General features: G+C 38.9%; 1 protein-coding gene across 1 annotated transcript in view; it reads right to left on the reverse strand.

The window, feature by feature from the left end:
* Positions 1 to 728: 728 nt before the first annotated feature.
* gucy1a2 (guanylate cyclase 1, soluble, alpha 2) overlaps positions 729 to 16,930 on the reverse strand; it is a 31,845-nt gene continuing 15,643 nt past the window's right edge. Inside the window, exons 5-9 of the mRNA XM_028420404.1 lie at positions 13,185 to 13,397; positions 12,064 to 12,336; positions 10,253 to 10,396; positions 5,206 to 5,360; positions 729 to 5,011 (exon numbers count right to left, since the gene is read on the reverse strand). Of these exons, the coding sequence (XP_028276205.1) occupies positions 4,792 to 5,011; positions 5,206 to 5,360; positions 10,253 to 10,396; positions 12,064 to 12,336; positions 13,185 to 13,397 (1,005 nt within the window). The 3' untranslated portion in view covers positions 729 to 4,791. The remainder of the gene's footprint in view (positions 5,012 to 5,205; positions 5,361 to 10,252; positions 10,397 to 12,063; positions 12,337 to 13,184; positions 13,398 to 16,930) is intronic.

Here is a 16,930-nt window from a genome sequence, read left to right on the forward strand (position 1 = left end):
AAATGCAACAGAACAGCCACAGCCTTTCTTCCTTATTAAAGATACTTGGTGATTTTTTTTATTTACATCTTTATAAGACAGAAGATGTGCCCTTAATGTCAGTCAGTAACCAACAGCTGTCACCGTGCCCCCTTTCATATACAGTACAAACCTGGCACTAACAACAGGCTCAAACAGGTTGGTGTCCAGGGTTATGACACCATCAATCACGGGTTCTCAAAGTGAGAAAATCAAGCTGATTACCAAATGTTATGAAAGCTACTTTTTCTGATAAGAGTGAAGCTTCAGAGGCAACAGAGTTGGATTGTTTGCTGACCCTGGACATTAACGCTGTTTGATTCTGCTGTTAAAAACAGGCAAACACAGGCACCAGTTCCCCATCAGCTTAGACCTGTTGTACTGTAAGTCAGCGGGGATGAAATTGATCTTGGCAACAAGACAGTTTATGACAATGTCCTGCAAAGTTAAGCAACACTAATAAAAATGACAGTGTCATGCTGATGCAGTTGATATTCATGTAGGAAAAATATTAAAACTGAGATGTTGAAGGAAAGAAAAAACCTAGTGTCTACATTTTTGTTTCCAAATTCTTGTAAAATGAGAGGTTGATGAAGGCTTTGTGGAGAGCCGCCTGTCTTTAGATAGCACATAGACTGACATGATGTATCTGGCTGAGATTAGAAAGAAAAGACAAAGAAGAAAAAAATTATCAAAGTAAACAAAAAAAATCTGCTCTATAATTTTATTACAATTTTTCAGCCTGAACATATTAAATAGATCTAAATTGTACAGATTTTTTTTTACAAGTACAGCCAGTTTTTATTAACAAATTATGTTTGTACATTGCCTGTATAGTCTCATTGTTTGACACACACACACATACACAAGCAGCCACACAGACCAGAGCTGCTGGAGTTATGGATGTATTTGGCTTTTTCCTCACAGAACTCCCCCACACTTCACATCATTTGACAAAACTAAAACAGTATAGCTCAGCTGTATTGCCACTGTAACCTATACCTGTGTATGAGTAAGTCACTGTAGTGACCTATGACTGACAGAGAGAACCAGTACCTGCAACACCTTTGCAGCGTTGCAGCAAGACTTATTCGATCCGGTTATAAAGTGATGGCAGGATTTCACAGACTTGGAGACATTGGACACAAGTTGTGTGGGTGTAGCGCTGGTGTAAATGTCCTTTATTTAGCCTAGAAGCAGTATTTAGGCACTGCTGAGTGCAAACGGCACCTGCACTAGATTTATGCTACAATAGATTTATCAAGTACACATTAATGCATGTATGTTATCGCCTTGACAACGGTCAGAGAGCACAAGTGCATCTGTATGTGAATGGCGGCCCTGCAGGAACTTCACCACAGGGTCAATGACACAACTGTCAGATACACTTAGGAGTGGTTCATCATTGGGAAATTCAGTCTTTTTTTCCACTGGAGGACACAATGGTAATGTGCACACCAGGATTGTTTTCCCAATTTTGACTTTAACATCGACTTGCTAATATAATGTATTCTATGAAATGAATGAATGGATAACAAAAGATTTCAGCGCTGAAGTATAAGTTTTATTCTGCATAGATTTAAAATTGTTTTAACCGTGGGTTGAATTGTTGAATTGATTACTTTTTCTTTGAGCTTAACTCTGATGAACCAGTCACTATTGTATTTGACTGTTTGTGCTTAAACCAGATATTTTGGACTGACAATACAGAAATGTCCATGTACTAATCCTCTAAAGCACTAATGTCTACATGTGCAGGATCTGTTTGGCTGTGGATTCTGGTTCTCTATAGTATCACAAAAAGCATGTATAACTATGTTGTATCACTACATATAAGAAACATTTTTTGTAACAAAGCAATAAAACATGAAAATGATGCCGTAGATGTAGCAAACCCCCACACTAAACAATCAGCTGATTCAAATTTTGAGTAGATGACCTCTAGGCTTAAGATTACAATGTTGGCTTACTAAATGATGGAACCTAGTTTAAAGATGGCACATTTATTTGTGAGTTACAACTCCTAATATTTTAGGCTAAACACTTTGCTGCATGTCTGTTTTTTCTTGTGTTGTTGTTGTCCAGTCCATTATTAGTTCTACACTGCATAGAATACTTAAAATGACAGAAAACACCTTTGAAAATAGGTTCTTTTAGTAAATGTGGAGAAGACTATGGGGTGTATGGAAAAATATTCTCAAAAAATATACATTTTTTTTTCATTGAAGTGATTTTTCATTGCCGACATTTACCAGAACTTTACCAGAACATGCTGGAAATGTGCAAGACTTTCAAGCTTTCTGATGCTACCGTCTTTATGAAAATATGAATTATTTATGGAAATAATGAACTATTAATGTTTTCTTTTTAAACATTTTAGTAACTAATCTCCACTTCAGACACTGGTATCGTTTTGAATCCTGTCCTTCAATATGGAACATACTGATGCTGGTGTTCTTCTGTTAGAGGGCATTTTGCTTTAGATCTGCATTAGTTTTTGTGTCTGCTTAATTATTCTTCAATCTGTGTTTTACATCGTCAGCATATGTTCCTGTTGACTTGTTGCCAGGGCCAGCTAAATGTACAAGCCCTAACCTTGAAGAGCTGCATGTACACAACAGGAACCAAAATCCTCTTTTGAAAAAAAGCAAACTCAGCCTGTGCTGCTGGTGTCTCAGAATGAAACTGGCACATTTCTTTTTATTTGATCTGGTACGTGTCCAGCTGTCATTTGGCAATATGTAGTGTAACTGCAGTATGTTTTACCCTGTCTATTCTTGGTGGCATTGTGTGATATAAATAAATGTGAAAATCTGTGCTGGAGTTAACCATCATCAAAACTGTATTTTGGCTTTTTTGATGAAAGGTTCGTAACTTTTGTTTTGTTTTTATACCATAGAAAAAATAGTTTTTAAGTTTTTACACCAAGAAGGTCAGCATGTACAGGCAGTACTATTCATTTTAAATTTCTTTTTTTTTTGGCCATTGGTAAAAGATCATAATTAGTGAGTGATGCTGACAAAACTGGCTACTTATTCTAGTGATGAAAAAAATCAACAGGTAATTCATTTTTTCATGGAAATTAATGTCTTCCTCAGTGTTCAGAGTTTGATATAATCTTGATATTTGATTAGTTCTTCACTGATGAAGATCATTAGCAACCAAGTTGCTGCTTTAAATCAGTACCCAAAGGTGGTGAGTCTTTTTTCCAACTTCAACCCTTCACTCCCTTTTTTTATGGTGATGTCCCAGTTTCTGAGCTACACTCATGTTTTTGTAAGGCCTGAGATTTCCACTGAGCATGTCACACTCAGTCCACGGACCAACTAGACTTAAATTTGAATGGTGTTGGTTAAATTTGCATTGGGATAGTATCTATGCAATTGACAAAAATGATGTTTATTCAGATTACATATGTCAATGTGAATCAAGTGTGCATACTGTGACTGTGTACAAGTTCATATAGTACTGTGTAAGTACTATTCTATGTGTATTATTGGATCAGGACAAAAAAAATAAACAAAAACAGGTGAATAGAAATTCAAATATTTGAAATGTTTTAAGACACGCTTGATTTATCTGATGTTACTCCTGATGGCAAAGAGGGAGGTGGGGAGAAAGGTAAGGTGCCTACTGTGAATTCCAGGATCACAGGTTCATTTGTGGCTCCTCACATTTGGCACATGTCACCCGTTCTCTATTTCATTTACTCTCTGTGTAGCAAAGGACACAAAAACATCACATAACAAGAGAAAAGCTGAGATAAATGAAGCGCTCCCTGTGTTTTTTTTTCTTCTTCAAATATTTAAATTGAATTCATCTCCATTTATCCTGATTTGAGCAGTAAAAAGGCACTGAGCTGGATATAATTTTCAGTCCTAACACACATTACCTGCAGTGAAATGGCTGGATTATTGTTGGGTTATAGTTTGCTGTGGGTTAGAAGCAGACAAAGATCAGCTCAACATTAGCATTATTTGGCATTTGATGACCACTTTTTAAAAAATAAAAATGTATGCCTCTCATTTGTTTCTTTCCACCCGAATCAACTTGTCCTACGTTGATGGCTTCAGAAGCAACAAGCAGCAGATGTTAGACATATGTTTGGTGAAGCATGACATGATAGATAAACAGCTGCAGGGGAAGAAGGGGAGATGTATTGTTCTTCATTAGTGGTCGTTCTTGCACAAGAGGCCATGATGCACAGCAAATTGTTTGTGGCAATGTTCCACATATTCCACAAATTCAGTCCTCGGCACCCACTTTGTTAATGGAAAGTGGATTTGTTCTGTTTTCCATTGCTTATGAGTGTAACACTGGTCATGTGTATGGTTTCTCTCCAGGTTTTTCTTCCAGCACCTGTGTCAGGGTCCTGTATGGGAATGAGGTCCACTGGCACTAGCAGGTCTGGAACTGAGGAATCCAGCTAGATCATTAAGTTTTATATTAAGGTTTCTCTGCTAATTGATTCCATCAGTACACTTCCTTGGGGAAGGGTCCATGTGAGACTAGCGCAGTTGCTGTTCCTTCAGTCTTTTGAACTGTATCCCCCTTGCTCAGGGGAAATGAGGGCATGTTGTTCGTTTTCACCTATGATGAAAGCATTTTCTAAGTTTCAGTCATTCAGGCCATCCCACAGGTCTGAATCCAAGTTTTTACATAATGCATTTGCATATCCAAAGATCTGTGTAATTGGTTTCCTGCATGTCCCATGGGTTCAGATCCTGTCAGTCAACTAGTGAATATCAGCATCAGCTAGTTTGTGTCTGGAATCTACAAACTTGTTTCTCTTAGAAACATGGTCCCAATGCTGTAGGAGACTTTCCTCATAGAGGCTGGAGGAGCAGAGCGAGAGCTGGTCAGTGAGGCGTGGCTGTGGGATGTCCCTGCCTCCAGGAAGTAACACGTCCCTGGGATCTCTTTGGGAAAATTCTCTGGGAGTTCCAGCCGTGAACGAGGGACAAACGAGAAAGCGCGGTCATCTTTTAACAACCTGTAAAAAAGAAAAAAATGAGTAGAGAAAAAAATAATCCTGTAAATAATTATAAAGTAAATGTACACTTGAGTATTTTCTGATTGCTTTTTATTATTACATTCATTATTATAAAACAAACAATATTTTTTATTTTTATTATTTGTATTGTATTTGTGTAAGTGTACAGTAGATCAATGTAATGTAACACTTACTGATAAGTTGTAGGGCTAACATTGATACACCTTGGATGGCTCCCTGATTCAAACTTGCTGGCCAGTGTCACGTTGTTACCAAACAGGCAATAACGTGGCATTTTAACTCCAACCACACCTGCCAGCACTGAACCGGTGTGGATACCTATCCGTAGCTAAGAGAGGAGAGAAAGGGGATAAAAACAGCAGAGCAATGATGAATCTGGCAAGATTGTAATCAGAATCAGAAATACTTTATTAATCCCAGGGGGAAATTGCTTAAAAGTTCAAAAGTTCAAGACATGCACAGGGCCTAAAAACAGATGATACTTACTGTTAATGTATCTTTTTGGTTGTATGGTGACATGTCACTATACCTCGGTAACATGTCTGTGGATGCTATCATTCATCCAGGTCATGTCAAGAGTTTGAAATGAAGGCAACAGGACTGGATTTTCTTTTTGTCTGAAGTTTGTCTGAATGTTTCGCCACTCCCTTGAGTGGTTTCCAGATCTGAGAAGTGAGCAGAACTGAGGAAACCACTTGGCAGACTGGTGAAACATCTTCAGAAAAAAAAAATCCATGGATCCAGTTGCATCGATTTAACCTCTTGGACATACCTTGGTAACATTGCGCTCTACAGGAAATCAGCTCTTTTTCACAGTTCTAAAGCAGCTGACAAAACATCAACAATGTGGGATTGTGTTTTTACACTGGAAAAACCAGCACTATGTGACCAATGAAGATGTTCAGACATAATGGTTGGTATGAAGAAGGAAATACTGGCAGAAAAACATCCCTACGCTTATCAGGAATTATGTACTGTTGGTCAAATAATCAATCAATTTACATAACCCTTGATAATCTCCTCTTTCACACATCTTACTGACTCAACAACAGACAATAATGACAAGAAGATTTACATCTTTAATATGGCATGTCTGCAATCAAAGATCTGGAAGCAATGTGAGCACACTGCAATAAATGTTCATAATCATAATCTGTCACTGGCCTCTAAAATGACGCAATAAACTACCTGGCGCTGCTCATGTTCATAAATTAGATCTCCCTGCTGAACTGAACTGATTCATATGCTGTGCATGTTGTTTTTGATGAAGAAGTACTGCGGGTGCATTGATCCGATTAATGAAAATTGTGCTGTAGCAATCATACTTCCATATTAGCAGAGATGTTATTATCTAATCCGATATCCTGGAGCAGCAGATTTTCAGAGTGATGAAAATCCTAAAATAGCATGTGTGTGTGTGTCTGCATGTGTTTTTCTGTGAGAGTGGATGAAATTAATCAAATAAATAATTGATTTTATTTCACTTTTAGTATAGCAGTAACATGGTGTTCATATTATAATCTGGCTGAAGTATGAATCTATAAATGCCTGGAGGCAAAGTGAAAGCTATCTAGCCATCATTCCAATTCATGGCCACTCTACTGACTATTGATTTCTAGCACTTGGGAACAAATCATCACATATAATACACAATACACCTGCTCTCTCTCTCTCTCTCTCACACACACACGCTAAAAGTCAGTGGAACCCAGTGGATTCCTACCAATCTACTTGGGTATCTCATCACCTTGGTAACCAATGCCACTGTGTGCATTCCAGCACACTGCGAAGTAGCCATGGCAACAACAGGGCGAAGGGGGTAGTGAGACAGAAGGAGCACAGACAGACAGAAAGACAATGGAAAGAAAAAGACACAAAACCTATAATTAGTTTGCAAAACCTCGACAGCACAGGAGGAGACATAAAGAAAACTAGGGAGACAGAAAGTGAGACAGAAAGGGCTGGTAGGTGCACTAGGGTGACCTATTTTTGTAGCTTAACAGCTTACAGATGGCCATGTACTTCATGTTTGTCTTTACAACAGACAACCTCTCACAGACACACACACACACACACAAAACGAAGCTGCATCCAGCGCCCACTCTTCTCTTTATTTCTAAATTTCAAATACAGACACAGTAAGACTCATACACTCTTCCCCTCCTTTTTGCTGTGAGTCAGCATCCATAGCACATGGCCTTCAATGAGCCGAAGAGCAAATGGCGCAGCAGCACAGACAACCAATCACATTCTAACTTCTGGCCAAGCAGACAGAAAGATGTAAAGATGAAGAGACTGAGACAGAGGAAGGAGCTAGTGAGTAAATACTGTGTCTCATACCTCAGTTACCAGTGTGTACAGTAAGGTTACAGGCTGCTGATATCTACATCCACTGATTATGATATAATATTCAGTAGGTACATAAACATCAGTATAAGAGAAACACATATATCTATAGTGGGACAAGTTACATTTTTGCAAACAGCATTTTTGCAAACAGCATGTTTGCGAAAAGTTGGGTATGAGACCACTCTGGCTGCTTATTTGTGGCCGCAGAACCACGGATCAGTGTTCTGTGAGGAGGGACCAGCAGCTCTGGGCATTAGAAACATTTCTAACCATCTCTGAATTCAAATAGCTGCATGTGTTTGGTGACCATACATTCACCAAGTAAAACTTAATGTGATTTCAAGCCTGAACTAAGAGTGTGTAGACCTGAACATGTACTGTTTATTTGCCATTACACTCTTTCTAGTGTGAAAGCCAATAAGAGTACAGCTCCTATTTGCAGCAAAAAGCACTACACCCCTCAGGTCCACACCTGCTCACCTACTCATACACTCACTTATCCACACGTGTACACACACACACACACAAAGATCATGACACAGGCCTTAAGTTAGAGCTGTAATATGCATGAAAACAATGTTCAATGTTTGGCCTCTATATGTGTTTTCTCTTGACATCTCATTTCTATATATGATTCTCTGTGTCCCTCCTGCCATCTCTCCTGCTGAACATTTTCTCTCAGTTCCCTCTCACAGCTCTCATGTTAGTTTGCATAACAGTGCAACACTGGCTGGAGCTGAGTGCACTCACTGAACAGAATTTATCATGCTGAAGAGCTGAATATCTCTATAACTCTCTTTTATACCAACATGAAGTGAACAGAGATAAGATGGCAAAACAGACCCCAAATACAGAAAAGCAGAACAAGCAAAAGGGAAACCTACAAAGCAAAAGTAAAGATGGGAGTTAGAGAGAAGCTGCAGAGGAGGAGAAGAGGGGAGGAGTGAGAAATTGGAAGGGCAAGGCCAAAATCGCTTGGCAAGGCCTTTCTATTTTGAGACAAATGGACAATGCACAGCAGTACACAGAACAGTGTCCTGTGTGTTATCTTGCAGTTATCCATCTTAACTCCTCTCCCACGTTTTGTTCCTATGTGTATGTTAAAGCAGGAAATAAACTCTCCTCTCAAACATTAGCCCAGGTCTTCTAAGTTCCACTGTTTAAGTTCCCATTGCATAGTTCTGATCTTCAAATTGACAGATGGGGGTCCATTACAAAGAACCTGTTCTGCTTTATGGACCACTGTTCATTGCCGTACTCCACTATTTCAGGGTCTGTTTCACCGGTGACTGGTGCAAAAACTTTAAAAAATAAGATTTAAGGTAAGCACTGTAGCTGCAAAGCTAAAGGATCCTTTGTAGTGTTTGGTGACCTTGACTGAGACTGGACTGAAGATAGTATGTATATATACGTATACATATGTATATGTATAGATAAAAAAATAAATATAGGTATTATACTCATGTGTTGTGCAGAGCAGCTTTTCTTTGCAAAATTTTCAAAATACGACATCCCAAACTTAACAGCAGTGCCTGGTTAAAACAGAGTTAACCTATCTTCTCATGTATCATGATGAAACGACCCAAAATAGAAAAATGAAGAGGAAACAGGAAAATGAGGACAGAATTAAGAAGAAATGGGCGAGGCAGAAAAAAAAAGAGAAAAAGCTTGGATAATCACGAACCAACAAAGACACACATGTCACACTGACATGGTTTAGCAGTAGAATAATACAACAATAAATATACTCGATGTGTGTATCCCTACTGTTGATGTAAGTAGGTAATACAATTAACAGACATACACTAATGCGAGGTGCAGTCTGTAGTATGACCTCATTTCAGAAAACCCCAATCCACTGAACCGTTAGCACCAAATACTAAAATAACTATTCTCTGCTACAAGATGTCTTGCTGTTACTTATACCTGTGTACATTTGAATGATTGACACTGGATTCATTCAAACATTTTAAAACAATGGGATAACAAAATTTAATCCAATTAACAGGTTGTAAATACTAAACACAAACTGGCTCTGTAGTCACTGAGAACTCAGTAAGTAAACAGAATCAAAAACCCCACAAATATCACAAATAGCTTACTAATTATGGTTATAATATATTTTTCCTTAATACAATAAAGGTCAAGCAAACCCTTTTTAAAGAAACTCAGCTTCTAAAGACACTGAACACACTAAGAGCGTGATTCAGTAAATCTAAACTAGAGTTTCTTTGTAGGAAACTGTTAACTTCTTATAACAAAAAAATGTCTTGCTTCTGAATCCACACATGGAACTACATCACTCGGTAAAGGTCATGTATTAAATGAGAGGCCATTATTTAAACTGTTATGTAGAATTAATTGATAACGGGATAAGTCGTGTTAGGATGTGTGTGACTCCTCTCAGCAGGTGACTGATTGATTGATCACACTCCATGCTCACTAAGGGGACGTCATAATATCAGGTAAAAAGTTGGGCAAGAAAAACATTTTTTATGACAAAAAACTTACCGTAGAACATTACATTATTTCAAAGCAACCACAAAATTTACCTAATAGCAGCTTCTATCTATAGAACTACACCCACATTTAAATTTTACAAACAGCCTTGAGCACAGATGCAAAACGTGCAGCGGTGAAAGGCGACAATATCCTGCCACTGTGGAGGGTGGAGGGAGCGCAAAGCTGTGTACCCAAAAGAGATTAATTGGATTGAATATGTAAAATAAAACAAATGAAATGTAAAAACAACAGCGATAAGGTCAGGAATGCAAAAAAGAAAACAGACAAAACCACTCTTCTGTGTGATAAACCTGACATACAGACTGGTATGACTAAGCTGTATATGTTGTGGAATTGATAAAAACTCACCTTGATAGGCTTCCCGTCAGGTGTCAGCACTTCCTCAGAAAGTTCCATCATCTTCAGAGCCATGTGTGCGATTGGTTTTGCGTGACTATCAACCTTCTTGTGAAGTCCTCCCGCCACACAGTAGGCATCACCTATTGTCTCGATCTGAAGGAGGAATGGAACAGAAGAGGGACAGAAAATAAAATGAATGGATTTAGAATTAAGTGTGTGGTTAAATATACGCTGATATGTGACACTAAGTATCTCCTGAGTAGTAGACAAGAAAAACACTCCTTTATCTCTGCAATGTAAGAACAATGGTGGCTGTCTTTTTCTTGGTCAACGTCATTCACAATAAGGAGAGGATCTCAGCACTTCCCCTTAAGCACCTTGAACTGCTTCTGACCCTGAGACGCCACAAAGACGATGCATAAATAAAACAAGCTTTCACACTACTTCTTGACATAAATTTGCAAACATACCCGGAGGCTCATTGAACTGACACTTCACCTTAACTATGTATGTGTCAAGACACAGTAATTTTATTTACCTGCAAGAAAACATAAACAACGTTTAATATTGCACAATACCAGAGTTAGCTTAAGGCTAATTTATGCTCTTCACAGAGATGGGATATCATGAGGTCCTTCTCTGTATTTATTATTAGTCACTTTACAGTTGACAGGATAAAACAATCGATAATTCTGTCTGAATTTGTTTGCAATTTTCAGCAGCTATTCTGTTTTAATTTCAATTCGTTTCAATCCTCATTTTTATTGGTTGACTTTGAAACTATATACTAGTAAACGGTGCAACAATTCACAATTCATTTCCACTGCTGCATGCATATGAGCCAAGTATTGTAGGGTCCCAGTTTACAGCGCACTATGCCAGAGTTTGCAACCGTAGCATGTGTCCCTTGTTTTAGAATTATAATGTAAATAAAGCAAACAAAGAGCACCTCTTTTCTGGATGTGTTGCCATTTCTGTTATTATGAAGAGAACTAGGCATCATGATAGCTGACACTAATCTGAAAAAACAGACAGCTCAAGAGGAAAAGAAGAAAAACTAGGAGACAAACTGCTCTCATTAAGGCTTGCCACCAGCTAAATCATTTCGACAGTAACCATGACAATGGCAACATACGGGTGACTCAATCTTCTCGCCATGTCCTCCTGTTCCTTCTTTATCTTTGACACACAAACTCTTCTACTGCCAGGCACATGGTCTGTCTTACATGCAATCAATCTTTTCCATTTCTCTGTTTATCAGACATGTGACATTTAAGGGAGATAACACAGGAAAGCATGTTTTTATAACAAAGCGGTTATGTGTATTAAGCGTCACACGTGACTAGGGAGGCAGTGGTGATAACGCAGGGGAAAAAAAGGAGTGGAGAATGGGAAAAAACTGAAAAAAAGTGATGTGAAAAATAATGTGGGGATGAAAACAAGGAAAGACTACAGAGACGACTGTAACTGCAGGCCTGAAGCCACACTGTCAGATGGACAATATTGACACATCTTTGTTAAGCTCTCACAGACTGGCCATTAATCAGTTACTTTTTCCACAACACACACTTAGACAGTGACACAATGTTATACTGGCTCTACTGGTAACACTTTAAAGACTCCAAGAAATGACAGCTCTGGTTTTCTGGGAAACTGTCACTTCATGCAAACAACTATGATGACCTCATTCTTTGTAGGTGTACACATTAGCCAATAAAGCCATTACAGGTTTTAAGCCCTACACCCCTCCCCTCAAATCAAACCCTCTCTGCCTAAATGATATTTTACACAAGAAGGTGCACATCTATCTGTGTACTGACCTTGTAAACATCCAGGATGCCACACTGGTAGTCGAAGCGTGTGTACAGTTCGTTAAGCATGGAGATGACCTGCATAGGTGTGCACTGAGCACACACAGCAGTGAAACCTACGATGTCCGAAAACAGCATGGTGACATCATCAAACTTGCGAGCGGGCACAGGCTGACCCTGCCACAGCTTCTGTGCCACATCACCCGGAAATATGGAATAAAGGAGATCCACAGTCCTCCTCTTCTCCTCCTCCAGCGCCTGATGAGTCCGCTCTAATGTGGCCTGTGAGAAGAGAGCGGGAGATAGGAGGTTCTGTTCTGTGTGCTTTCCTTTGACAGAGGCACTGATGGCATCCATGATGTGATGCGGGAATACTGCACCATATTAGCTGGTGTATGCAGATGTTTTTGTGTGAATATATATACTTATCTCTGGGTAAGTCTGCCTGTGATGCAGTGCTATACCATTGTTCAAGAAGGCAAGTTGACTAAGATAAAGCTATTTATAACAGTAGCCTGGGGGAGTAGCTGCAGTGAGAGAATGATGCAATGAGCAGATACACCGGATCAGGTCAAGACTCAGGGACTTGTCAAGATACTTTGAAAGCAAATTATAAGGACAAGTCCCAGGAGCCACATATTTCTACCCCTTAAAGGCATTGGCTGTTGCATGTTTAGCTGTTGCCTTCAGTGAATGGACTTAAAAACTATGAAAAACTATAATAAAGATCAGTCACAGGCTGTCAGGAGGCTTTGGTCATACACCAGTTACATAAGCTGCCCTGTTGTTTTGCTTTTGCTAAAGGAGTAAAATAATTTAGGTTAATTTTCACATATAGTTAGCATGTGATTCATATGCCGTCAGACACTGTCACAGTACTGAACTAAAAGTGCAGCAGAGATGTAGCATACAGCAGTGAAAATCTGATTTCTCTTAACCAGAGATATAAAGGTAATCAAGAAAACTGTGATAACATTAATCAAGTAATGTCCATTGTCCAGGTCCAATGAAGGCTGTTAGTTAGCACCATCTGCAGCCCTGTAACAGAAGCTTAACCATAGTAAGGGAATGCTTAAATCAAATACAGAGCTCTGTAATAGACCAAATAATATCTCATTGAAATCTTTTACCTTAAGTTTGTCCATTCTTTTCTTCAGACCATCTTGGGCCTTGGCCTGCTCGCCCACCAGGATAACATCCCGAGTGGCATCATGGATGGGGATGTCTGACAGATGGAGACCCCTGCCCATCAGCTCCTCCAGTTTATCGACTCGTGGAGAGCCCAAAAACATCAGGGAACAGGACTCGGGCACATGGATCATCTGACCTTTCAGCTCCATCACCTGGCAGGAAGAAAAATTAAAATAGGCAATGATGCTTTTTTACAGGCATCTCTTAAAGTAACATTTTACTCTTTTAGCCCATATCATATGGTAGTAACAACCATGTAGGTTGTTTAACACATACATGTTATTCTATCTCATACTATACTATTAGTATTCTACAAAAACATGGTATACCATAACGACACACAGCAGTGATTACATTTGTACTGACCACCACAAACAAGTGCACATGTGCACCATTACACATTGGCACACACTTCCATGTTTGCATACACACATTGTAAATATAACACAGATTCTAATTATAGCAGATTACTGTCATCTAGTTGACACTTTGAATTCAACAAGGCAAGGTCTAATCTATCATGCCTGTCAACAGAACCAGGATGTAAAAACTGGATAAACTGGTGACCCAGTTATTAAGACAATCCAGTTACCATCATAATGCCACAGGTTTGCCAAAAACCTACAAATACTTGACCCATTACCTTTATGATTATATAAACACTAATAATGAGAGCAGATCCTCGAACAGCTGCAGTACCTTTACCAACAGCATCTGCAAAATATCAGTCAGCCTTAGTTTTGTGGTTTCCTGACATTCTGCTCACAGGTACTCACACATGATGACAAACATGACAACAAGACCAGTTAAGTATTCGTAACCCAGGCGCTAAGAATACAAGCAAAGTAAACTGCCACTTATTGGCTGTCTGATATAAAAGAGAGCATGGCTGGCAGATTACAGACTCAACAAGATGGTGGGGGAAAGACGTTACTGCCCTATTGAACATGACTTTTAGATGTGTCATGGTGTTAACCCCTGCAGATGGAAACCACTCTTCTTTATTTCTCTCTTCGGCTCAGCCCATGCCCCTGATCCTTCTACTTCTGTGGTTTCTATTTTTTCTCCTCTTTCTCCATCTTCACCTGTCTTTAATTCCTGTCTAGTCCTCTCTGCCCCTCTGTGCTCTTCCCTCTGCCTCATCCATTCCTTCTCTCACTCCCTTTCTCCATAGTGTCAGATAGATTATTCCGCCACTGAGCACACTGCAGCCCTGTTTTATTTATAGCACAAGGCTCTCCTAGGTCTGCATAATACATACAGTCTACTTCTACACATACATGCATGCAGTATTTTTCTACACACATCTAAGAAAAACACACATCCTCTTAGTCTGAAATACATATAAACATGCCTTCAAACATATATACACACACATATGCAGGCTTCAACCAACACTTTATCGCTTGTTATGATTCAGTTAGCACAACCAGTTGAGTGACAGACGTAAGCATTTATAGTTAGACAGATATTTTATTTATTGTCCAAAGAAAATTCCTATCTACTGTATCTATATTAATGGTTTGGTCTGAAATAATGTAAAAGCACATGCTGCCACACTAATCCATAAAGTATTCTGTGTATAATTTTGAAATTTAAATGTGACGTGAGGACATCTGGCCCGTCTCCACATTTACATGCATGCACACACAAAAAATACATGTCAGTAGGAACATATGTCACTGTAAGTTGCTGTTTCCTGAGGTTTTGTCTGGCCATGTGGGAGAGTCTACATGCCTGACATACTAACAGCCATCTCCATGGAGACTGTAAAATCAGGAAAGCCAAATGCAAAATGATTAATGTCCCTGCTTATACAAATACTCTATTCTCTCTCTTCACATGGTCTGGCTCTACAACATGTATGTCAACTAGCACTTGAGGTTCTTGTTTTTTAAAAGATTTGAAAGATAAAATGAATTCATTACAACATTGTAATAATTTTGGTCATAATTGCATGTAATTGCTGGAATGTAGAGGAAGAATTGTTTCAATAAAGTGTTTACCGTACTTTTATTTGAGAATTAACTTGGGGAGCATAATGTCATCATAATAACTTCATAACACAAGATGCATATGTTTAAAGCCAGGCTTTACAGCTTGCAGTTACACAAGAGAAATGTACTGGTTGAATTGTACTGTGGTGAATTGTAGAAAACAGATAGAGGCTTTCTCTCATTTGCACACGTGAATAAAATCAAAAATAAATCCTATACTTATATGGATATGTACCTTTAATTAGGCACGCATGATGTATGCATGTCTGGTATATTATCGGCAGATAAGCAAGAAGATTAAATTACAGTTATTGCTCTGATAATAGAATTTCATTCGATAATTACATCTGATAATGTGAAGCATGGCTGTGGACCAGAGATGCCACTTGGCATGTGCTGATTTTTGCCTCTCCTGTGCCCTTTGTGTTGCTGACTGTTAGCATGAAGATGGGGTTGTGCTCCTCACACAGATACACACACACAAAGGAGAAAGTGTGTGTGTTCTTACTCAAGTCAAAGATGACAACACTAGAAACCCAAAGCTGAACAAAATTCAACAGCGAGACAGTAAAAGCATTTCCACATACACGTTTAACAAGTAGTTGTAAACTCTAATTCTAACGGTTTCACTTCACTTCTTCAACGTGTCTGTTTCAAATCTGCATATTTCAGTGAACTATTTACTACAAACAAGTTACAATAAATGTATGTATGTAACTGAATGCACTCTTATTTTATGAGAAAGTTAAAGATATATTAATCATAAATGACAAGTTATCATTAGAGCAGGACAGTGTGACATGATAATAGTTTTAGCATGGACGGAGGTGACGCGTCCCCACCAATGTCCAGCGATTACTACCACCAATAATTTGAACCCCTCATCAAGGGCTCTACCGTAACACATATGGCCAATTAAAGATATATCAATATTAGCAGCATATATGTTGAAAAATATGAAAATAAATTGTGAAGTGTATGCATAAAGTTCTTCAGTTTTAATTATTATAACATAAATCTGTTCTCATAACCGCCATGCGTATGTCAATCTTTCCTGTGTTAAAGACATGGTGATCCAGCTAGAGATTGTCAAAATCTATATATAGAACATCAGCTTGGACTGACAGTCCGTTTCCCCTGCACAGGACACTGGGCTGTCCTGCATCACTGCTTCAGAGACAGACTCCATCCAGCCATCCTGTAGAACTGGATGGCTACCCAAAACCTACAATTCAAATCACGGGCTAAAATTTACTTTTGCTTTTACTGATGTGATATTGTTTTTATATTGGTGTTTCAGAGCTTTACTGTTACACACCGAAGTTTGGATTTTCCTCTCAAATCTATTGTTTTGTTGTTTTTTATTCATTTACAGTAGGTATGATTATACCAGTGCCTCTCCACCTTACTCTCAGTGTCTGTCTCTGTTTTTCTGTCACTCCTATTTTCTGTCTTCCTCTGTAACAAACTCTCTCACACACACACACACACACACACACACACACAGGCACATATCCCCAGAGGCAGTTGTGTTGGCCTAGTTGTGCGTCTCTGTTTAACTCAGCACTCTCTTCTGCGACTGCCTACATCCCTGTCATCGCAGCACAGAGAAAGAGGAGGTGAGTGAACAGTGTGGAAGGAAAGGACATAGTAGTTAGAAATAAAAACAACTCCAACACAGGAGGACG

This window comes from Parambassis ranga, chromosome 13 (genome assembly GCF_900634625.1).
Source record: "Parambassis ranga chromosome 13, fParRan2.1, whole genome shotgun sequence".
NCBI classification, from domain to species: domain Eukaryota; kingdom Metazoa; phylum Chordata; class Actinopteri; family Ambassidae; genus Parambassis; species Parambassis ranga.